Source organism: Oreochromis niloticus, linkage group LG9, assembly GCF_001858045.2.
Source record: "Oreochromis niloticus isolate F11D_XX linkage group LG9, O_niloticus_UMD_NMBU, whole genome shotgun sequence".
In the NCBI taxonomy this organism is placed as follows: Eukaryota; Metazoa; Chordata; class Actinopteri; order Cichliformes; family Cichlidae; genus Oreochromis; species Oreochromis niloticus.
In genome coordinates, this window is record NC_031974.2 from 775,794 (window position 1) to 800,841 (window position 25,048).

At 42.6% G+C, this 25,048-nt stretch overlaps 1 protein-coding gene across 3 annotated transcripts in view; it reads left to right on the forward strand.

Moving 5' to 3' along the window:
• Nucleotides 1-25,048, forward strand: part of LOC100703031 (sodium channel protein type 4 subunit alpha) — a 243,891-nt gene that overhangs the window by 34,268 nt on the left and 184,575 nt on the right. For all 3 annotated transcript variants that reach the window (XM_019356723.2, XM_025910382.1, XM_013265205.3), the window contains exons 2-4: nt 18,774-18,938; nt 19,090-19,233; nt 20,878-20,996. In XM_019356723.2, the coding sequence (XP_019212268.1) occupies nt 18,816-18,938; nt 19,090-19,233; nt 20,878-20,996 (386 nt within the window). In that variant the 5' untranslated portion in view covers nt 18,774-18,815. The remainder of the gene's footprint in view (nt 1-18,773; nt 18,939-19,089; nt 19,234-20,877; nt 20,997-25,048) is intronic.

A 25,048-nucleotide genomic window follows, 5' to 3' on the forward strand; every position in this document is an offset into this window, starting at 1 on the left:
GCACGTTTCCTTTAATTTCAGTTTAACACAACAAACCTGCAGCTGAGCTGATAAAAAATACAGCGATAAAAAGTGACGATAAAGAGCATGCAAACAAGACACGCTAATGACTCAGCTGGTTAAATGACGCTCAGGACAACCAGAGGTTCACACAGACAGGGAGGAAAGGAGGGACGGAGGAAGGAAGGAAGAAAAGTACAGAACGGGGGGTGGAAGGAAAAGAGGGAAGATGAAGGGTTACAAGAAAGGAAGTGAAGGATGGAGGAGGGATAGGAGGGAGGGAGAGTGAAGGAAGGAAGGAAAAGAGGGGAGATGAAGGACTACAAGAAAGGATGGGAAGGATGGAGGAGGGATAGGAGGGAGGGAGAGTGAAGGAAGGAAGGAAGGAAGGAAGGATGGAAAAGAGGGGAGATGAAGGACTACAAGAAAGGATGGGAAGAATGGAGGAGGGATAGGAGGGAGGGAGAGTGAAGGAAGGAAGGAAGGAAGGAAGGAAGGAAAAGAGGGGAGATGAAGGGTTACAAGAAAGGAAGTGAAGGATGGAGGAGGGATAGGAGGGAGGGAGAGTGAAGGAAGGAAGGAAGGAAGGAAGGAAAAGAGGGGAGATGAAGGACTACAAGAAAGGATGGGAAGGATGGAGGAGGGATAGGAGGGAGGGAGAGTGAAGGAAGGAAGGAAAGAAAAAAAAGGGGAGATGAAGGGTTACAAGAAAGGAAGTGAAGGAGGGATAGGAGGGAGGGAGAGTGAAAGATGGATGGAAGGAAGGAAGGAAGGAAAAGGGGAAATGAATTTTACAAGAAAGGAAGGGAAGGATGGAGCAAGGAAAAGTGGAAACATGGAAGCAAACAAGGGAGGGAGACAGATGAAAAGATGGGATGAGAAGGAAGCAAAGAAGGGAGGAGAGATTGGGCTGTAATCAAGGAAGCAAGTGAGGGGGAAAGAGCAAGAGAAGGAAGTAGAGGTGGGAAGAAGGAAGGAGGCACGAAAGGAAGGGAGGAGAGATGAGGAAGGAAAAGAGAATGAAAGGAAGGAGTGGAGGGAGGAAGAAAGGAAGGGAAAGAAGGGAAGATAAGCAATAACTACGGGGAGAAGAAAAAAGGGAAAAAGAATAAAAAAGGGGGGTGAGGGAGAGAAGCAAGGGAGTAAGGGAGGGAAAAAAGAAGGGAGAAGGGAAGAAGAAAGGGAGAAAGAAGGACAGGCGGAAGGGAAGGCAGCAGAGAGGGGAAAGAAAAGAGGGGAGAAGCAATCAATCAATCAATACTTTATTTATATAGCACATTTAAAAGACCAGAGGTACTCCAAAGTGCTTCTCAATAATAAAATATGAAATAAAATTAATTAAATATGGATACAGATACATAAAGTACAAATACATTCCCAGATAAAACAAAGGACTAATTAACCCGTGAGTACTATGTTAAAAGAAATATTTCAGACCTAGTGTAAAAGTTAGGTAAACAACACAGAAATATCGACTGGAAAAACCCAGTAACACAATAGGTTAAAATTACATACAAATGCAATAAAAGTACAAAGTGTACATCCGATAAATCAGTAACTAATCTAAGATGCAAGATCAAATAAATAAGCAAGGAAGGAAGGAGAGATTTGGTTGAAAGGAAGGAAAGGATGGGGAAAGGAGGAGACAAGGAAGAAGACATGGAAGAAGGAAGCAAGCAAGGAAGGAAGGGAGGGGACATAAAGGTAAGGAAGGGAGGGAGGAGAGGAGGATGGAAAGAAAGAAGGGATTGGGATGAAAGATAGGAAGAGAAAGGAGAAAATGGAGGACAGGAAAAGGGAGGGAGGAAAAACAGGAAATGAGGTAGAAGGAGTGAAGGAGAAAAGAATGAAAAATAGGAAGGATAGAGAGAGAAAATTAAGAAAAGGTAGGAGAAGAATTAAGGAATGGAGGAAAAGGAAGGAAGCATAGGAGATGATCAGAAAAACAGACGAAATAAAGAAAATATGGAAAAGATGGAAATGAAGATTTAAAAGGAACCAACAAACAACAGAGGAAGTTAAGATTGAAAGAAGGAAGGAAGATGAGACTACAGCTGCAGGGAGGAAATAACAAAAGAAGAAAGGAAACAAGAGCACAAAGGGAGGAAGAAAGCAATTAAGGACAAGAGGACGTGAAGAAATATAAAGGAAACAAGGACTGAAGGAAGGAAGGAAAAATAACAAAGGAATCAGAAACGAGAAAAGAAAAGAAAATGTGGCATGTGGCCTCTGTGTGTGTGTGTGTGTGTGTGTGTGTGTGTGTGCATGTGTGTGTGTGTGTGTGTGTGTGTGTGTGCATGTGTGTGTGTGTGCTTTTTAGTTGGGAGGGTCGAGTGCGCTCCTTTACCGTCTGATGGGGATTTGACGACACCTATAACAGCTTTATCTTCGATACGACCTTGACCAGAACATGAACTGATACCAGCGCTCCGTCATTGTGTGTGTGTGTGTTAATAACCACACTCAGAGGGGACACTTAACTGAGACAGTGGAGGGAACTAATATAGAAATTATGATATGATTGGTCTGCACAAACACACCTTGAATCAAGTACATGAAGCCTGTGTGCCTAATGTCACCAAACCACTGATCACCCATTACAGCCTCCTGTAATATCACACGGCAGGAGCAGCCGTGAGCCAAGGCGGGACTCTGAGGTGTCCTGTGCAGTGTTTCCCACACACACGCTTCACATGGGTGGGCCAGTGTGGATTTATTAAGAGCTGCCAGAGTACATTTGGTGATTCACCAAAGCATTCACCTTTCTCCCTGACAGAACAGCAACTCATTGGTGGTCCCCTGGGTCTTATTTTGAAAGATCATATCCTACTAACAAGTCAGTACTTCCTGTTTCCTCTCATGGCAGTCCTTAATATCTTTCAGCTGCTTTTCCAAGTAGTTTCTCATCCCACGATCAGTATAACTCCACCTCCCACCCGATTGTAGCACTCAGGGCTGCACTATCATGAACATGGAGCGGTTGGAGAGCAACAACCTCCATCTCCAGCTGCAGTCCACAGTGGTGGAGTTATATTTGTGCTCGTATTAGAAGGAAGCAAGGAAGGAGGTAAAGCAGTGTTAAGGAAAGAAACAGGAATGACAGAAGGAACTAGAAAAGGAAGGGAGAAAGATGAATGGATGGAGTATAAATGCAGGGAGGAATAAATAAGAAGAGAACAAAGGAAAGAAGAGTAAGAGAGGGAAAGAGAGAAACAGAAAGAAAAGTTAAATAACAGATGGATAAAAGGAAGAAACAAATTAGAAAATGCAAGGAAGGGAGGGATAGGAAAGGAAAGAAGGGAAATAAGGATAGAAGGGATGGATGGAAGGAAGAAAAAGGGGAAGAATGACAGTTTAAGGTTGATAGATGAAAAGATTTAAAGAAGAGAAGAGGATACGAAAAGAGAAAAACAAGGACAGATGAAGGAGGAAGGATAAAAAGGGAAGAAGGAAGGTAGGAGACAGGATGATGGAAAGATAGAGGGAGGATGACAGGAAGAATAAGAAAAAAAGTGGTAAGATGAGGAAAAAGGACTGAAGGTAAGAAGGGAGGAAGAACTAGTAGTTTAGAAAGCTTGGCAGAGGGAGGAGTGATGGAGGGGAGGAAGAAAGGAAGGATGAAAATGGTTCTGGTGCACATTTTGTAAGTCATGTTTGAGTCAGGGGTTTGAAACAGTTTGGGCCGGCCTTCTTTGATTCTGAAAGGATTAAGCACCCTGTGTGAACACTGCAGACGACCGTGAAGAGCGACAGGTAACAAACAGCAGGACGGACTTGATGCTAACACGTCGAGAGCTCCGCGCCAGCCAGCGCACGGCTTCTATGATGAAGTCATCGGCGTCCGAGCCGGCGAGGCCGGAGGACTTGCTAAACTAATGAGTCAGGTTGGCTCAGCGTGGAGGCGAGGGCCGGGACTGTCTGCAGCCCGAGCAACAACAAAGCACAATGAACCAACTACTGGCAGTCAGGGACAATCAGTCAACCCCACCGAGAAACAGAAAAGCACCTTCAGCAGCAGACTGATCCAACTCCCTCTGACGGGCGGGACGCAGGAAGCCAAACTGTCTGATAGAAGAGAATAGAAGAGAGAGCAGAGCCCTGTTTTTTAAAAAGACAAGATTACAGCTCCCCGGATTAGAAACTGGAGGAAGTGGAGTTTATATAATAATCCATTTGCAAGCCGACGGTGTTGCATTCAGAGGTCGCTGTGGAAAGACTGAGCACATTTGTTGTGTTCTTTGCAGACTGGACTCACAGTTTAGCTCTGATTCAATATTTTACTGCTCAAGAACAAATTCTTCCAAACAGCCTCTTTACCTGCGTCGCTCACGAGTTTATGGATCATCATCGTTTAGAGAAAGAAAAGTTTTGACTCTTTTATTTTTAGGTAAATGTGAGATAATCTCAGAAATGAGACTTTTTCTGTAAACACACAATATTGTTTACGCCAGTTTTTATTGTTTGACCAGCAGAAACTATTTTTACCTCCATTGTTTAGTTCCTCCTGTCTGTTGCTTCCAGGAGCTAGCAGCACTTTGAGATTTTTTTCCTTCCTTTTTTAATACAGAAAAGTCTGCAGAGGCTCCACATTTTACTTTATTAGCCAAAGCACGTAGCAACTGACTCCCTAGGACACAAGCCAACATCACAATGGCCAGCAGTGTGATATGTGGTACATAAATGTAGCACTTAATTCATTAAAAAAGGTCCTGCATGAATGTAATTTTCAGGAGACAGGGTTCCACAAATGGCCTAAAATATGAAAATATGAAAGGGTGCAAAATCAAAAGCATAGTTTATATTATGATGGCGACACCACCGAGCGGAGGCGCGTGCGTCTGACCTGCAGACACTGCAGCTTTGTGGAAGGTGGATTTTAAGTGTGTGTAGCGGTGTGAGGGACTGTCATCCAACATGCAACTCTGACATGACACGCGGAGGCGGCTGCATGTCAGGGTCACCCCCTCGTCTTTACCACCCACCCCCCTGCTCCCAAACCCAAACGGTCCCGGTGGTCCTCTGCCAGCTCAGCTTGGCATTCTGCCCAACGTCAGTGAATCATTTCCTGCGCCGGGCAGCGGCTCCGCTGCGATAGCAGCAGCGGCACGGTGACAAAATGCGTTTCCTCCTCTCAGGCTAATTGAATTGAAGGTGCTGCATATTCACTGCTGCTGCTCCTGGACGGCGGCGTCCTCTCAGCAGAGGTTTTTCTGTGGGAGTTTTCGCTCTCCATCACCGAGCTGTGACAGGACGCTCTGCTTTCAGAGCCGAGCCAACAGAGCTGATGGGATTGGTCCTGAGTGCTGCCACACGTACTCAGAGCTGCTCTCCTTCAGCCTCGTCTGTGCTGTATGGAGGATGTGTTAAGACAAAAAGACACAAAAAGAGTTAAAAATGTAATTAACCTGCAAGGGAAGACCTGGAGAAGAATCCTGAAGTGATACGAATTCAGCCCAGTGTCCATTTGTTCTGACTTACTTTAACTTTGTCGCCTTTTTTATGAATTAGAGACACAACATTAGCACTGTAGCTGTTTAGAGGCATTCCTGCCAATCAAACATCACAGAACCGTGATTAATGGTGTAAACTGATGAAGGCATTCATACCATTAAATGTAGAAGCACAAAGGAGTTGTTCGTTTTATGTTCTTCTTCTAAAACATTTTGGCATACATTCAGGTTCTTGTTGAAATGATAGTAAATCATCACTGCAGTTTAATACTGGATGAGGCAGTCGGTAGCAGGAGAGAAGTATGCGAGGGTGGTGCAGGACGTGTGAGGACAGCGAGACTGTGGTGAGGTGTGCGGTTGGAGTGACAAATGGATTCAAAGTGGAGGCGGGATTACATCAGGGATCTGCTCTGAGCCTCTTCTTGTTTGCACTGGTGATGGACAGGCTGACAGATGAGGTCAGGCAGGAGTCTATATGGACTGTGATGTTTGCAGATGACACTGTGATCTGTAGTGAGCGTAGGGAGCAGGTGGAGGGGAGCCTGGAGAGGTGGAGGTATGGGCTGGAAAGAAATGGAGAGACAGAAGCGGGAAAGGCCACAACAAAAGACACCAACAATGTTCTAGAGGATGAGCACGATCTGGTCCTCGCTATCCATCTCACTGAAGATCAAGAGAGACATGCATAACTGTGCCAAGAGGAAACCCTTTAAGTGTTTGGAACAGAACATCAGCTGGGATGAGGACCTCTGCCAAACTGTGGAAAGGTTGCAGAGTGCTTGTTGTCTGATATGACATCCAAGAGGCCGGGATCTATTTGTCTTTTTTCTCCATAAATCCTGGAATGCGGTGATAACATCATAATAAATTATTCTTTGAACTAACAATAACAATGATGTTGTACAAGCTGATATCCTGACAGCTCCAGTTTGAAAACACTTAAGAAACACTTACAGACTTGAGTACTTCCCAGGAGGGGAGGTTAGCCCATTTCTGTACAAGCGACGGAGCGTCCGGACAAGGTGAAGCCGCTCTGCACTGGAGTAGCTTCATGTTAGTTAGCAGAAGATGAAACTTCACTTCCAGGTGAATTCCTGCAGAGTTTGCTCGGCTGCTCCCAGTTGGAGTTTGCATGCAATGTTTATAAACTGACAAAGCTGAGAATAAGCAGCACCGACACGACGGTGAGTCCGAATCCAGACGCACACTTCCAGTCTAAACTCAGCCTTCACCCTCCTAAATAATCTGTCCATGAATGCTTCATAATCTCCATCCAGAGTTTGTTCACAGCACGGGAGTCTGTGTAGTTTTGTCACTAACGAGCCTCCGTACCTCGGCAGCAGGAGTGCACAGCTCGAAATGAGCAAGTCTCTGGCCACAGTAACATCTCACTCTGAGTATTTCATTTATGTTTCTGTAAAGAACAGACGTTTTTTGTTTTGGTGTTTTAGTTTGACCTTATTCCACAAACAGGCTTCAGACAGGATGTGGAGACGCTGCACAGACACACAGAGTTTGTAGCTTGCCAGAGGTTGGAAGAAACGCTCGAAGGAGAAAAGAGCAAGCCAAGCGTGCGGCCATTCTGCTCGCTCTCCCTCTCTCTCTCACACACACACACACACACACAGCAGGGGGCGCACGGAGGCACATACTGTATCTGATGAATAGCTGAAATGGTATGGAAATAAAGGAGGACAGAATATGCATGCACCTACGCCCAGTGAACACACAGACACATTTATGTACACACACACACACACACACACACAGGCAGGGCTGATGAATGCCTGAAAAATGGAAATAAGGAGGAGAAACTCACTAAAGGAGCATTCTGTTGTTTTCTCTGCACATCTTTGTGTCTCTAACAGCCTTGTGTGATGTCATAGAACAGCACAGGTGTGTGTTTTCATGCAGCAGGTGACTGAATGTGTCTCTCACCTTTTTATTAAAAAAAAAACAAGCTTTACCATGCAGAACATTTTCATTGATCTTGTTGGTTTCTTGTCCTGTGTTTGAGTTTTGGAGCTGGATGAAGTGTTCAAACTTATGAAAGAAATTTGAAAACTGCTTCTTACGACAACAGGTCAACATGTTTTACTTCGCTTTATTTATTCATTGTCTTTGGTTTCCTGTCACAAACGACTTCAGCCGTGCTGTTTGGATGAGTGCTTCTTGGGAAAGCTGCCGTCTGCAGGGCCACGGTTTAAAGAGCTCACATTCGCTGCTAAAACTTTATATGTATGTGACGTGTTTAGAGGACGTCTGTAAATTGTAGATAAAAAAACAAAACAAAAGAAACCTGGCTTACTTCTGCATGAACGGACACTGCAGTAGTGTGTAAAAATAACTTTAAAGACTCACTTTGGAGATGAGACTAGTGACCATGACTGAAATAAAATCAAACAAACTTCTTACAAATCATTATTTATCCATTTAAGATTAAACAGTTGAGTTAAATATTCTTGAATGAAATAAAATCATCAGTACACAACAGTTTTAATCATTGTTCATTATTATTGCTTTATTCCACAGTAGCAGTGTAGATATGACTGGAAGTAAGTGGAGAGAGACACTGTTGTTAAAGGTCGCCTCTTTAACCCCGGGCCCTCCACATCCACATACACTACAGCACTAAGTATTTTCCTGCAAGGGAACTTAAGTCTAAGGGGTTTCCACTTTATTTACTAGTCTGATGTCATTTTCAGCTGGACAGATGTCATTTTTTTCATGCATGTGTAATTTTTAAGATCTTCATTACTGTACAGTTTTCTGTTGTAGCAGCAGCAGGATGAACTATGGCTCCTGTTTCAATAAGTATGTTCATTTCAGTTCCACCTCTAGGAGCCTCAAATAGCTTCATGTTGTAAAGGGAAGCCTCTCCAATATTAAAGAGAACCCTTCGTAATCAGATGATTCTCTGCAGTATGAACTTGGTGACGGTGTGGAGGAAGAACTCCCGTTTAACAGGAAAAAAATTCAAACCAGCTGAACCACTTGAATAAGCTGGTTGGGTGGTGAGATGGAAGAGAAGACGTCACTTCAGTCACTATTTTCACCCACTGTTTCAGCTTCAGTGATTTACCCTGAGACTGTGCCATCATGTCCATCCCCAGGTCTTCACCATAGACTCTGAGGTAACAAGACAAGTGATCAGGCAGCTGCTTGGGTTTGGATTATTTATCTGAAACATTATTTTTGAAACAAAAAGGAGATACAGTGAGTTTAAGGACATCAAGTTGACTAACAGCAACCTATCTGATCTGAATTTACTAGCAGTAAATGTAGTTAATGGTGTCTGTGACAGTTTCAGAAAAGGATCTGCTCAAATAAAGCGACTTTCCAAATTAAGATTGTTCATAAAGCTGCTGCTTTGCACACGCGACATTTATCAATATTTATAATGGTCTGATTGATAAATATGTAGGAAATGAACTGGAGGTGTTTTGTAGCTGCAGGTTTATTAACCAATGTTTCCAGCCTAATGGAAAAGCTGTGAAGCTTGTTTGCATGTTTGTGCTTGAATGTGACTTTCCTCGTGCATACTTGCATGTGTGTGTGTGTGTGTGTGTGTGTGTGTGTGTCCTTCCTGAGGGCGATGCTTGTTTAGTTGTTGGGTTGTCTGTGTTGGTGTGGTGACCCAGAAATTCATCCAGTCTCCCCCGTGACCGTCTTCCTGTTTCATAACATCGTCACTCTTGGTGTCTGTAGTAAAAAAAACCCTCTGCTGTTTCACATTGTGCAGAATTAAAGCCTCAGATTGTTCTTGAGCAAGGCAGCTGAATGCTAATGTGCAGTCGTCATTATAGCTTCAGTGGTGAAACAGCTTGTTGCGGTGGTTGTACTCTCCAAGTTACTTTGCAGTCTAGTGGGTTTTGGCTCACAGAGGTTTAAATGTCTGGTGATAATACTGAAACTTTAAAGGGGAGCATTTTTGTCATTTTCATGTTATATATGTATATATATTTAGCAATTTTCTAGACTTACTGACTTTGCAGAGGCGGATGCCTTTAAATTGTTGGAGGAAACCCTCCAAGAAAGCCCAGCCCAAACCTGTTAATCATGATTATCATGAGAAAAGCAATCTTTGTTGTGTTGTGTTAGTGGATAACACATTTCTAGATCCAAATGCTCCTTCCATTTCCAAAAGCAACAAAACTCTGCGGCACCACTGACAGTTTATTGCAATGATGATTTTTTTTTAAAGTTTAACATCGAGGCATCCATGAAAAAGAGTATTTACGAAGGTAGCTAGTCTCAATCTAAAGACAATGTTCCGTATTCTGACTGATAATTCCTAAAAAAAACACTCAAACATGCAGAACTGAGGAGACTGGAAGCCTTTACCAACCTTCCAATCAGCAGTATTTGGAGGGTTGGTAAAGTCAGACTGGTTGACATATAATGTGCTATCAGGTTTCCTGACGTAAAATACTGAAAACCAACCAAATTGAAGCCAAAAGAACATCAGAGACGATCCAACCACAAGACGAGATTAGTCCTGAACATGTTGGTGCACGATTTCTCGCTACGAAAAAGTCCTGATGTTAAGGTTAACACTGCAGCGTGCTAAAAGGACGAGAGCCTCATCCAATGCGTGGCCAACACGTCATCACTTAATAAGGGGATTGCAGCATGCAGTATCATCGACATTAAGCATTAGTTGGTTCAGCATTTCCTGAAGCCTAAAGGTCTTGCTGCAGTGTGGAGCCGCAAAAGAATTAGTAGTAAACAACAATGCAAAGACACAATGAGCAGGAAACATAATTAAAAGCACAAAACACAGTTGAAGCTCTGCAGAGCAACTGATCTGTAATCATCTGTTCAGCCATTTGAAGTTTGTAGCAGTTCATTGTGGTTTAGCCTGAAGCTGCTGGAAGCAGTATGGAGGCTGATTAGTGTCCAGAAAGAGGGTGACACTAAATATATGACTCTGTCTGACTCTGAAGAAATATTTTCATGTGATGCCAATTAGAGCATTCTTTGAGAGAAGTGCCTGGAAAAATGGCCAGAGGCCTTGAAAGATCAGAAGATCAGCTTGTAGGACTTTTACTGTGTTGGCTCATCTGTGTCTCATGCCAGTGCACCCTGCGTCTTTTTCCAGAACGTGAAAGGACATGGGAGGAGGTAGTAAAGGAAAACAGACAGAAGGAAAAGGGTATAAGCAGGTCCAAGACTATGAAGAAGTCAAAAAGGAAGTCGTTAAAGAAAAGACAAAGGCAAAAAAAAAGAAGGTATAACAGGGTGCTGAAATACATGAGACGACAAAATATAAATCAAAGAGTAAAGAACATAATAATGCATTTAAATGTCAGACGGAAGTGGTATTTGGTCTTTGCTTCTTAGTACATTTTTGTAATGGTGCCTAAAAGTCAAGTTTGACCAGTCACTGCGTTGTGATGGTTCCCCTGGCTGGTAATTTCAGAGCTGAATGTTCCTCTGATTATAAATTAGATACAATAAATGTAGGAGTTTGTCAAAAGGTTGCTGGAAACAATCTTGTGGTCTTAAAAGGTCCTCAGAAAGCTGTGTGACTCAGGGAGCGGAACATTTTAGGCCTCTCTTGATGTAATTTCGAGTTATGAATCATTCATAAAACACATGCGTCTGACAGCTTTCATTCACAACATGGTTAAAATTAGGAGCTAACGGTGAGGTGTCCAAGATAAGATTACAGGCTGAATGCAGTGAGATTGCAAGCATGCATCGTATTTTTTCAGGCACGATTCAGACCGTAGACATTTAATCTGGTCCTGGCAGCATTTACCTTATTTAATGTGTATATATTTTCTGTTCCAGCAGTGGATGCTCATATGAAACATGGCCAGAATTTTTAATATTGAGGTCAATCTATGGTGAACCAAGAACTCAGCGGTCATCCTTTTCTAACTGCTCAGTTTAGAACAGCTATTTCTTCTAATGGAGCTGATGTCATTGAAAGAGGGTCTCTCTCATACTGTTATCTCAGGCAAAGACGCCCCCACAGCCTGCTGGTCAAATCTTCTGCTTATAAACATTGGCCAAAGAGAGAGGAGCTAAAATAATAATAATAATGTATACTTCATTGATCCCTATGGGGAAATTCCTCTCTGCATTTAACCCGTTCACTCTGTGACGCAACCATTGGGCGTCTGGGGAGCGGCGTGTGGGGACGGTACCTTGCTCAGGGGTACCTCAGGGTAGCCGTTCAGTGGATTCGAACCTCCGACCTTCCAATCATGGGGTCACACTCTAACTACTGAGCTATCCCTGCCCCCCATGCCATCCATCTATCCTTTTTGGCTGATCTGGAATTAGGTTGTAGAGGTAGTAAGTTAATTATGCCATTCAAATCTCTTCTTCCTGAGCCGTGTTTTCCAATTCATCCTGATTGCAACATGATACACTCAGCAGTCAGCTGATGCCTCCAGTAAACTCTTGGTCTACAACAGGACTTCCTTCCTCCAAGAGAAAGTTGCCAGGACACATCCTTATTCGATGTAAAGCTGCTGCTTTGCACACGTGACATTGGGGTCTTTTTGGCATAAATTAGCTCCACGACAGCCAAGTCACATTCTCGTTTTTTGGTCACTACTGTGAGCTAATGACCAGAGCTGAGGGTCTGAATAGATAAGGCTGACCTTCCCGATCGACTTGGTCTTCACCACGTTGGTCTGGTAGACTTGTACTACTGCAGAGCTCCATCTTATCTCGCTTGGGTTGGGGCAGGCTTGAAGGTTAAGCTCTGTAAACAAAGACCCTGATTTGCTTGTCCCACATTGCTTTAGCTGAGGGTTTATGGATGGTGGACACTGAAGCTGTTTGAATGTATGCAGGGCTCGCAAAATCGCTAGCCCGACGTCCCGGGGCTAGCGATTTTTCCAGTCGGGCTACCAGAATCTATCCCTGCCCTGCCCGTCGGGCTATCATAGGAAGGAAAAATATATATCAATGCTTTTGCATTCTTTCGGAAATGTAGCTGGGTAAATATGTCATTGGCATCGGTGAGCCACTGTCAATATGTGACTAGGGCTGCTCAATTAATCGAAATTAATCTAGATTACGATCTGGGCTTTCAATGATCATTAAAAATGACTGAGCCGATTATTAGCACCTCCCTCGTGCATTACTCTCGCGCTGCTCCGTGTGGCAAATCGAGCGCACCTCTCTGCGTTTCGAACACGCGTCACAACAATTAAGAGGAGCTAACAGAGGGAAGCTCGGAAAGCTAAGCAGAAGTTATTTGGAGAGGAGAGTGACTGCCGTTGGTTGAAAAGAGAGGTAAAAAAAACCCTTCAGTGGTGTGGAAACATTATGGGTTCGCGGAGTCAGACGTGGATCAAGAAGACATAGTGTGGAAACTTTGGTGTTGTAGCTGCACCACAGAGCGACATGGCAAAGTTCACTAAACATAGATGTTTACATTTTATTTTTTATATTGCAAACATTTGCACTGTTATCAGTATTTGCACACTATTTTATACTATTTTTGACAATCTTTAAAGCCATTATTCAATACATTGTTATTGTTAAATAAATATCATCAAATAATCGAGATCTCAATTTCAGTGAAAATAATCGTGATTATTATTTTTGCCATAATCGAGCAGCCCTATATGTGACATATTGAAATCGCATTTGAATTTGCGCTTGTTTTTTGCTTTCACTTTGCAATCGCAGGAACTGTGTATAGAGAGCGACAGTACTGATTGGTGAGTGACGATAATTTGCGCACCAATTCCTCTGACATCGTCTCATCAATCGTTAGTTTACTATGCAAACATGACAAGTGAAATCTCCCGCAGGAAGTTTAAACATGTGAGAGGTTGATCGCGCAGAGAATCGCTGAGCGTTATGTGAGTGCGTGTGTAAAAGCAGCAGGATATATATTTTAGTTCTGCTGAGCCAAATAAGACCGGTCAGGGTGAAGAAGTGACAGCCAAAGAAAAGCTTACCACAAAACGGAAAAGTTATGACAAATCAGACTATAAGGCAAAAAGAAAGTGCAGCTTTATGGTTTCATGGACAAAAGAATTTCTGTGGCTGGAATATGACAAGCTAAATAACCAGGGGTGCACATAAGTGGTCCGCAGGTGCGCATTCGCTGTCAAAATAAAATACGCGCACAAAATAAGAAGTTGCAACGCGTGTTTGCGTACATAAGATTTTCTGGAGGAGGACAGACATTTGTTTAGAACTCTTAAAGATGTCGAAGAAGCTCCTTTAAGCAATTACTTTACCTCCAATGTCAGATGGAGTCCGAACCACAAAAGAAGCGCGTATTCTAGAAAAAGTGGTTGCAGGAGGTGAGCTGGCTTTAAACAAATGATGAACGCACAGAGATTTGGTGCAGAATGTGCCATGAAAATCCCACTCTAGCAGACAAAAACAGTGCCTTTTATATGGACACAAACGCGCGTTGCAACTTCTTATCTGGTGCGCGTCTTTTATTTTGACAGCGAATGCGCACCTGCGGACCACTTATGTGCACCCCTGTAAATAACATAATGTTCTGCCAGGTGTGTTGTTGGTTTCCCTCGATTTCTGAGTCGACAAGTGCCTTTGTTACTGGGACCAGTAATTTTAAGAAAGGCCCCCATTAGGACCCATGAGAAATGCAAGAAATTGATTATTGCTCAGTCTGCAAATAACATACTAAAAATAAACCTGAAAAATCTGTTTAGAACAGCGTACTATGTTGCAAAGAGTGAACTACCACTGGCAAAATTTAGCAGTCTTTGCAAACTTCAAAAAGCAAATGGCCTCGATCTTGGTTCCACTTGCCTCTTACCTGTGATTTCAGTGAAAATTTCAAATTCAGGATCTAACACAGACTGATTCCTGTTGTACAGTTCTTACAAGTTCATAGAAATTTCTGTTCAATTACAACCAAGTATTTGAGTTGATGATTGTAATTTTTATACAATATTGTAATTTGTGTTTCAACAATTTTTTTGATTAATGTTTTGTTTCTGTTACAATATTATACATTAAAGTATAATATTGTAACAGAAACAAAACAGGAAACGAAACATAAAAAAAAATTGCTCCCTTTTTTATTCGGGCTACTTAAATTTATTTTGGGCTACCAAAAACTGAAGAGTCCCTGCCCGAAGGGCTACCAGGGATTTTGAAATTTTGCGAGCCTTGGTATGTATTTAAGGTAGTAGCTTCAGTTACCCACCTCTCATTGGTCATGGTTTTGTGTGGTTTAAGGTTCTTCATGGAGTTACTGGCTGCCAATTTCTGTGGTCCGGTCAACAGTATTCCTCTAACTTTGAGATGCATCACTGTTTTCCAGGGTAGACAATAAATATGAGTGGGTTAGGTTCTGTACAACATGGGTCCTGCAGACACAGAATTTACTTCTTATGCAAATAGATTTCTTACAAATTCCTGCTGACTGTGACAAATAAAAAGGATTCATTTGCGTCCATGAACATGAGACAACTTTGGGTCCTTTTTCGTGATGATTTATGGTTTTCTTGTGAGACCAGTTTGAGAAGACAAACTTAAGATTTATTTGCTTTTCCAGCCTTTTTGTCATCTTTCAATGTCGCTGATCTTTCACAACTCAACCTGGGGAATTTTATTGTTTCAGCTGGGAGGGCCAACAAATCTTATGATACCAATACACGTGTACGTGACCAAGTGATGGAGTCACATGGAAACCAGGACCGAGCAGCTCATCGGGACCTATGGTAGTTGGCATACGTGTGTGTGTGACAGAGACTGAGTGGATGACAGCTTTTGATAAGAATGGAAAACAGAGCTAGATCTTCCTTTGATGTGGACACACACACGTGAATGCACGTACACACACACGCTCTTCAGAAATCAGATTTGGGAGCTGTGAAGAATAAATGCATGAAGGGTTGAAAAACGAGGCCTGTCTAATCATTCAATTAGGATCCAAGGCAGATGGTCTGCACACACACACACACACACACAGACCTGTTACACACTCACACTTTGTCAGTCTTGCTCTTGTCAAACTCTCAGTGTAATCCTATAGTCAGTCTCTCTCTTTCTCTCCTTCAGTGTAACCCTATACTCGATTGCCCCGTTTCTGAGTTTAATGAGACTCTATTGTTGGTCTACACTTCATTATCTCGACTTCCCATAATTATCAGACTCTATACATGGAAACAAAACACCACACAAATAGCATGCTTTCTATGCATGTGTGAGTGTGTTTTCTTGTCTTTAGCTTTCTTTCAATATTAACTGCACCACAGTGACCTTCTTGCAGAAAACAGTTCTCTCCGACCTGCACATTAGTCCCTGGGCAGGCCTGGTGGACTCGTGCAGACTTCACTCCACTGGTTTCAGCTTACAGCTAAACTATAAACGATGAATTTGATCTGTTTTATTAAACATACTTTAAATGGGTGTATAGCTGGAAAAAAGCAGGAGCAAATACAAACGTATACGTCATTAAAAATAAGTTGGTGAGGTGGATGAAAGGTGAAAAGACAAACCCAAAGATTTAGTTTCACCAACCACATGGATGCTATTGCCTGAACAGACTCTTTTAAAAGCCTCAAAAGAGCCAAAAAGAGTTTTCCTCTTATATATTCCTGTTACACATTTTTCAGCATTTAGTCCTACTTTATTTCTATTTCAAGGACCTTGTCTTCTTTGTTTTTTCCCTCCTTCCCCTTTTCTTTGCCTCACTGACTTTCCTCAGTCTAAATGTGATGTTAGAGAGTTTTTTTGTTTGTTTTTTTAAATATTCTTTCCTCCTATAGGGGAGCTCAGTTATGGCAAAAAGCATTATCATAAATGCTGGAGTTTGTCTGGGAGACTTGCGGCGCGTCCCTTGGAAAGGGCAGCTGTGTGTGTGGGTGGAGCCGTGTGGTAGCTACATGGAGCAGTCCTGATTATCTTGTTTTCATTAATCATTAACAGGCTGGATTGTAATAAAGATTAAAACCTGATTCATGTCCAGCTCTGGCATCCTGCATCCTTTGTTTGGGTCCTTTCCCCCTGTGACCAATCACAAGTCGAGGTTGGCAGACCTGCAGACTCCTCCGGATCAGAAAGGAGGATACTCATCTATATTTATGTAATGCCTCCTCCTTCGTTGACTGCGTAATAATATTTAGCTTTAATTATTTTACATATTACCGTAAAACATGCGTGGGTTCTTCTCTGCAGTGATGAAGGAATGAAATAACGTCCCTAAGAGCGCTGCTGCTTCTATATCTGAATGCCTTCAGTGTAAATTTGCTTCGTCTGTCTGCTGTCTGTGAGTTAATTGTTTAATGTCCTGCTGCCCTTGCTTGCTGTGAATGGTCCCATCAGGGATCAATAAAGTATTTGATTGATTTATTGATTGACGGGGAGGGGATTGGACTCTGGCTTTCTTTCTTCTTCATCGAGGATTTGCCTCCATGCAGCCTGTTGATGAGGTCTGGTGCCTTTGTTCAGCGATCAGTTGGCGTGTTTGATAAAGCTGAGGTTGGCGCTCTGTGCAGACCAGTCCGGTTCTTCCATTGCAAACTGGGATTGTGTCTTCATGGAAACAGGCCGCCATCATGTAGAAAGGGAAAAACGAGCAGTGTGATTGTCTGAACTGGACTAAATATGTAAAATGGATCAAAATAGAAAATTGTGTTCCTGTTGACTCGGTGTTCCATACAGTGGTGTCATAACTGGTTATTTGTAAAACACCTTGTGCAGCTGTTGACATCGTGGAGGTGTGGAGCAGAGCGGGAGGATGGGGGGGGGCAGGTGTGATTGAGCTTCATCAGGTCGGAGTCTATCGTGGAGAGTTTTTCAGGCTGATTGCTGCCCTTTCAAAGGGCCCGAGCGGCCGCTGAATGATGAGCGAGGTGAAGCTGGGGCCGTCCTGAGCGGCAGAACGCCGTCTCAGAGGACGTAATCATCCTGCGAGTGACGAGGCCGTTCAATCACAGCTCCGTCCCGACGCCCAGAGACACTCCAGGCACTCAAATCAAACGCTCCTCGGCTCATGACTCGAGGATTCAAAATATACTCAACAAGTGTTTGCTATCATTAGTTTAGACCTAAAGAGGGAGGCCGCTTTTATTTGACTTCTTTACTGAAGTCTCTGCATCAGCACTGACGCAGTTTGCAGCTCTATTAACATAAAATATGGATGTTACAGTGTTATAGTCCTTAATTGTAATGTGCTTGGCAAGTTTATGCTATGCATACCAATGATTATTTAAAGTGAAGCTGAAATGGGCGATGTGAAAATAAAATTATGTACACGCCAAAACTAAAGTGAGTAATCCCACAGTGGTAAACACAGTAAGCTGGATGTTGAGCATGCTCAGTGACCTCTTTACAAACAGCTGCTCTGAGATTCATAGTCGTTAATATTGGGAAACATTATGATTCATAACACAACACGTGGATGTTTTTCTGGTGGTCAGTCAGCTGGGTTTTTTTTCTGACTGTATGTGAGACGTCAGCAGATTTTGATTTGGGCTGATTTACTTTTCAGTCTATGAATTTCATATTTTGGTTTAATTTCAGCACTCGCAGTTTTGTTTAGTTGATATTTTTATACAAAAGCTGAAAATAACAATAATCATAATAATCTTGCTGTAAAGTAGAAGCTACTCTGATTCAATCTGAGCTAAAATAAATGAATGAATCAATTAAATAAAATAAACAGTTCTGTACTAAAGAGACATAAACAGAGAGACGAGTCTTCAGCTGGTTAAAGAAGATGGATCTGCTTTATCTCATCCTCCTTCACTCGCTTCTTCTGTTGTTCCTCCATCTTCTCCTTCGTCCCCTTGTTTCGTTTTCCTCTCCCACGTCGGCTTTTCCTCCTCCTTTATCCTGCGCTGATTCTTCTTCTCATTTTCTCCTTTAAAGCAAACATTCCTGCAGTGCGGATTATAATTAAAATAATTAAATACTATTAAAACCATTAAACCTTTTGCAAACTTTGGAGAGGACTCAACATTGAAATGTTTAAGAAATATCTGAAATACTTGGTGTCATCTCGATATTTTTGATGTTTGCAAACATGCACTGGTTTAAATTTTGTTTAGTTCAAACATAGTCGTATACAGCACAACTGGATCGATTTATATTTTGATTTGCTGAACTGCTACAACATGAAATGCTTTGCATTTCTTTTTCCTGCGACTTGGTGAACGAGTATCATCCTGATGCTTCCAGCAGCTCCGCTGGGTTTTGGTGACAGTGGGTTGAAGTGTGTTCTATTTGATTCAGCAGGTTGTGGGTTACAAAAGATTAGATTACTATGTTCAAACTGGAAGTTTAAAGTAGGAAGTCATTTTTCATAGCTAACCTCTGTCCCATGTGTGTGTGTGTCCCGTGTGTGTGTCTGTGTGTGTGCAGCTGGTATACTGGGCCAGTCAGCAGCAGGATCAGGATGAGAAGATGGCTGGCTGTGTGTTTCCAATGGGACCAGAGAGCTTTCAGCGCTTCACGCCGGACTCCCTGGCGGCCATCGAGCAGCGCATCGCCCAGGAGGAGGCCCGACGCAACAAACACTACCAGGAGGTGCGTCAAAACAAACACACACACACACACACAGCTCACACAAGCGCAACGAGATGCTGGAGGGTAAACATGGAAATAAAGAAGTGAGGCGGTATCAGCAGACAGATGTGAGATTTTTCAGATGTGGTTTGTGTGTCTGTGTGTGCGTCAGGACCTGGGCGACGTGGAGCTCCCCCGGCCCCGGCCCGATCTGGAGGCAGGAAAACAGCTGCCGCGCATCTTCGCTGACATCCCATCTCATCTGGTGGGCGTTCCACTGGAAGACATCGACCCATACTACTTCAAAGACAAGAGGGTAGGTCACCCAGAGAGAAAGTGTGTGTGTGTTTCTGGAAGCACCTTCTCTGCTGTTGGAGAGGATCTCTGGAAGATAGATGAAGTCTTTCGAAGCCCAGTTCTCTGAGGACCGCAGGAGAGTTACCTAGTCTCTGTGTGTGTGTGTGTGTGTGTGTGTGTGTGTGTGTGTGTCCTGGATTGTTCACAAATCTGTTTACATGGTAATGTTGTGGGGACTTAACCATGTAAATAGGACAAGTCAGCCAACTTCAGACTTCATGTAACCAAAAATATTTAGTCAAAGCTGATCGATTCCACAAAGAAGCAGGTGGAAGTCATTTTTTATTCTCTTTAGTTATATTTGATAAGCTATCTGACTAAAATCGTGGGTTGATGTGAGATTCAAACCATCCCAGAAGTCCATGCTTTGGTTTTGGAGTGGATTTCTATTATTTTTTAGTCTGCGATGGCGCAGACACTCTAGGAGGATAACCTCCCTGTGATTGGGAAAAGTTGGTGGTTTTTCAGTGATTGCACTGAATTTTTCCTGATTCTGAGAACAGCTCTCAGAGAGATTGGCGAAGGTTTGGAAATAAGTGCCGTCTAACAGACTTCAACATGTTTCAGTCGGTCGGAATCAATCTGCATCGATGAGCGCAAGTCATCTGCGACATATCTCTTTGAAATAGGTCCCGATTGGTTGGTTATTTTCTGAGCTTCCTCCTGAGGGACTCAGAAAATAACCTCTGTCTCAGATGTATGAAGTTCTGGTTGTGAGTAGCTAATGTGAATTGTTTTTTGTATGTATATTGAGATTTGCAACACATTGAAACAAAACTGTGATTTTTGCCAGTTTTTCACAGTTAAACATGGTTTTATCACAAACTGATTGGATGTAATTGCCAACTTAAGCCCCTTCAATCACAAACTGATGGAAACAGACTGATAGCACACTGACTCCATCCTGTTGCCACTTTATTGGCGTCTTGGCGAAAGTCACTTTAAGCATTTAAAAGTCATTTAGCTTAAACATTTATTCCACGTGGCTTGGATAATGTTGGTTGTTCTGCAGTTGCCAGCCACTGTTTTCCCTCTGTAGATGTAGCTGTAGCATTATTTAGCTCTAATTAGCCAATATGCTTTTCTCTAGCTAAGTATGTTAGCATTAGCTACAGACCTCCAAACCAGACGGTGGCTCATCCAGGTCTTTTTCAGTTTTTGGAACTGACTAACTCCTGGAGCCAGCCTCCAAAACAGGGACTGCACACATTATAGAGCCTGCCAGGAATAATCTAGATACTATTCTCAGAAATTATATAAACTAAACTGCAAATCTACTGTTATAGAAAATACTAGATGTATCAGATGTTATCGCTGGTTACATTTCAGAGTACTAACATAATTTAAAGTAGATTAATCATTTCATTACTTACAGAAAGATTATACATGAAAAAATCTTAAAGCCATGGAGATGAACAGTTTACCCACCGTAAAACCACAAACCCAAGACACAGCACCCATATTATTTAGAACTAAATTATAGGGAATAAAAATGGAGGCCATGGCTCCCTGGTTCACTGCTTTAGTGCCTTTTTATGGCAGCACAGTGCATTATTAATAAAATCTGTGTATTTATGTATTTTTCTGTCTGGTTCTCCTGCAGACTTTCATAGTCCTGAACAAAGGGAAGGCCATCTTCCGTTTCAGTGCCACATCCGCCCTCTACATCTTCAGCCCCTTCCACCCCATCCGGAGACTCGCCATCAAGATCCTCGTGCACTCATATCCTTAAGTACACAAACTCTGATGCTACTGTCTGTACTCGTCTTGTGATCTGCAGGGAAATGGCTGCGGGTGGGGGTCAGAGGTCAGTTACAGAGGAGCCTCCAGTGCTTTCAGTGTGTGCTGAAGGATGCTGTGTGAGAGAAGCCAGGCCACCCTGACGGCAACAGAAGCAGTTGTTGTGGTTGTTGTTTTGCCTTCGTCTGTGCTTCACTGCGTCTCATTGTGACTGACGGGGCAGCGATATCTCGGATACTGTTTTATTTTGATCACAACCATCAACACGCAGTCCTTTTTAAAGAGACCATCAAGCATCGTTTCACACGTAAAGATTACAGAGTCAGAAAAGCTTAGCTTCATCCTTATCAGAAAATATTCAAATTAAAGTCAGAAAATAAATATTATTGATATAAACTACAAGTCACTGAAGTTTAAAGGGCAGGAGGGTCTAAGACAAGGTTGCATCATGGGAAATGTAGGCTCCAAGAGATTTGAACATAATATTTTAGTCTCTGCTGCTTTTCTTAAACAAAGTCCAGTCACACCACAAACAAACAAATAGATAAATTAAATAAGGATTTTAATGATTGTTATATGTGGGTATTTATTGGTAGTATTGGATTTCAGGTTGTTGAACAGAGTTAGGTGGATTTGTCATTGTTTCCTTATTTTAGAGGTACGAGAGCTAATCACAACAACAATACCAGTTGCACTGATGGTGATGAGTATTTATTATGCTCCTGCTTTTTACAGAATTTGCTAGGGCAGTTATGTGAGCGTTGATTGTACAGCCATGCATGTAAGGTCCTTAAAGATAAAAGACATTGGGGTCTGTGGTAAGGGACAGCTTCCTGGTGTTCGTTTAATTTGCTGGTCGGTTGGCACCACAAAAAGTCAAAGTATACATATCGCATATGCATGTGGGCTTGGCACGCAGCCGGATTAATGATGCTGTATGTTAACTGAAGAGGTGTGAGATAAAGGTTTAAAGGTCCAGCTCTGTGCTGACAGGTCAGCGTACACAAAGTCTGTGTGATGGGTGGTATGCTAACGGCTCAGCTTATGTTATGTTGAAGGATAGCAGACCTAATGCTAACATGCTTTCACTGTAAATCAAAACTCATTATTCTGCATACCTGCTGGAAACATATGAAACGTGCCAGAAGAGGGCAGCTCCTCTGAAAACAGTCAATGAGAACACAACCGTACTACTCAGTTGAAAATAGTTAATGTCAGTCAAATACTGAAGTAAATGTACTCTGATTCCTAATGGTCCTATTCATGCTCTGGTGTAACGGTGTAGGCAGGGGTCAGCAACCTTTTACACCCAAAGAGCCATTTGGACCCGGTTTCCACACAAAAGAAAACACTGGGAGCCGCAAATACTTTTTGACATCTAAAATGAAGATAACACTGTATATATTGTTTTTTACCTTTATGCTTTATGTGAACAACTAAGGTGTGTTGCTTAAATCCATAAAGTGCTACAGAGAAAATTACATTTTTTTTATGTAATTAACACATTTTGAACTCTTAAAGAAATATAACAAAAGCAAAGACACCCAGCTGAACTAAAATGATCCATGTAGCAACCAAAAACTGTTGTCAGCCGCCACCCTTATATCTCCTTTGGGCTGTTGGAGCCTTGACCTGACTCTTAAAAAAATAATTGGAAAAAAAGCTCTATGCTGCTGAAAAATGAAAAATAGATATTTGCAAAATTCTGCCTAAATATGTATTTTACCTTGTTAATGTGTGTGGGGGGGCGTGGTCTGCAGCGCCACTGCAGGGGAGGCGGACGCACCTGAGCGGCACCCGCAATCACGCCTCGCCGCCTTAAAGTCTGTGCTCTCTCTGCTGTTGTTGGTGTGTGTCGGGCTGTGAGCTGAAAAGCTACAGCCGGCTGTATGCGTACAGCAACGTTGTGAAAAGTGGTCAATAAAGAGATGCTGAAAAGCGTGTTCATGCAAACATCGTCGGGTCTGCTGTGATGTGTTTATAATGAGATATGTCTGTGAAGGTTCTCAGTCATCCAGGTCATCGTAGTCAAAGGAGTTTGCAAAGAAAAGCGTCTGGACTTCTTTGAGTTGCTTGAAGACGTTTCACCTCTCATCCGAGAAGCTTCTTCAGTTCAAAGGTCAAATGGCCGAGAGTCCCAGATTTAAACCCAGTGGGAGTATCCCCCCAAGGAGGGACAAAGGACCCCCTGGTGATCCTCTAATCACATGCGCCAAGGTGTGAAAGCGGGTGTGGGACCTAATCAGCCAGGGTTTCGGGTGAGCTCATGTGAAACCTGGCCCCACCCTATCATGTGATTTCCTGAGGTCAGATGGCCCAGGATGTGAGTGGGCGTTAAGGCGTCTGGGGAGGGAACTCAAAACTGGATTATAGATGGCAGACAGTTGGTGTCGTAAACCACCGCCTCTGTTCAAAGATGGTCGCTCGCAGTGGACATAGATGGCCTCTTTCACTCCTCTTTCAAACCATCTGTCCTCTCTGTCCAAAATGTGAACATTGGCATCCTCGAAAGAGTGACCTTTATCCTTAAGATGCAGGTGGACTGCTGAGTCTTGTTTACAATGAGACTTCTGGTCCTGAACCTCTGCTCACAGCGTCTGCAAATCGGGGCTTTCATCTTCACGCAGGACTGTAAGCTGTCATCTGTGAGGCGTGAGCGGTGTTTGTTTTTACCATAGTTCACGGTGGAGAACAGCTGCTGACATAATGTGAATCCGAAGATCCATAATTGGCCTACCTGGGGTTGAAAGTCTCGATAAATGCACGGCGTTTCGGCGGGTACACCGGCTTCTGCAAGTGTGACGCTTATTTTGAGCGATGAAAAAAATAATAGAATATAATTTTATTTTTATATTTCAAAATCACAATAATCTTCCAATTTAGAACTACAAGTTAAAAAAACACTAACATAAATAAAATACACTTCAGCGAAATACTTCTAATTTATTTTCCCAAACCACCCGGAGCCGCAGTATAAGGACTAAAGAGCCGCAGGTTGCCGACCCCTGGGTGTAGGGATCATTTGGTGGGGCAGAACCACATGTTTGGAAGGAGTGGAGGTTGCTGCGTGTGGTGGGTGGGGGACTGTGCCACCCCATGGTCCCAGATATGGATACTCCCCTTACATTTGAATATCCCAGCTGTGTTAGTAAACTTATCTTGTTATGTAAGGCACTAAGTTTCTCATAGCTTTCAAAAATGTTCCATATTTCACTGTAATCAAAGTTGTGTACGATTAAAATATCTGTTAGCTTAACTCACAGATGTGTAAAGCTAAACGAAGCAAGTGTTTGCCGTCTGTAGTTCAGATGATTTTTTTCAGTTAGGTTAGTTAAAAACCGCCATCCTCATTAATATCAGTTAAAAGCAGATGCTTTTTGCTAGCCAAGCCAGCTACCCGGTCCAAAAGTGACGTCTGGTTTCAGACCACTAAGATGATCCTGGGCTAAACAGGTTGGTCTACACAAAGTCTGTGTTAAGCTGATTCTTAACGATGTCAGGTCTGGCTGTAAACAGTCAGGGGAGGCCTTTTATGAATAAAGTGAATACCTTGACTTATTCAGCTAAAGGTCAATTTCTGCATTTCTGTGCTCAAACCTCTTTAATTTCAGATTAGACCTTTTCTCATTACAAGAAAATGGAAGCAGAAAAACAAAAATAAAGGGGCTGTTAAAGGCTGTATGGAAAAAGTTAAACAAACGTAAATTATTAATGTGAAATAAATAGAATTTTTATTTTATAAAAATACATAAAATAGCTTCACTTTTATCAGAATATATTTATGCAGGATATTACAGGTCTGCATACCAATAGTCATCAGATATTTGTAGGAGACATTAGCAGCGTAATCGTTGTTTGGCTGCTTTAAATGGGCAGACGTCCCTTTACATCCTCCTGTGATGAGTTTATACTGGGTCCCACAGCTGGACGGTCTCCAGGCACACGCACAGTAATGACAGCATATTAAGCGATCATGTCAACTGCCTGTGTGTGTGTGTGTGTGTGTGTGTGAGAGAGAGAGAGAGAGAGAGAGA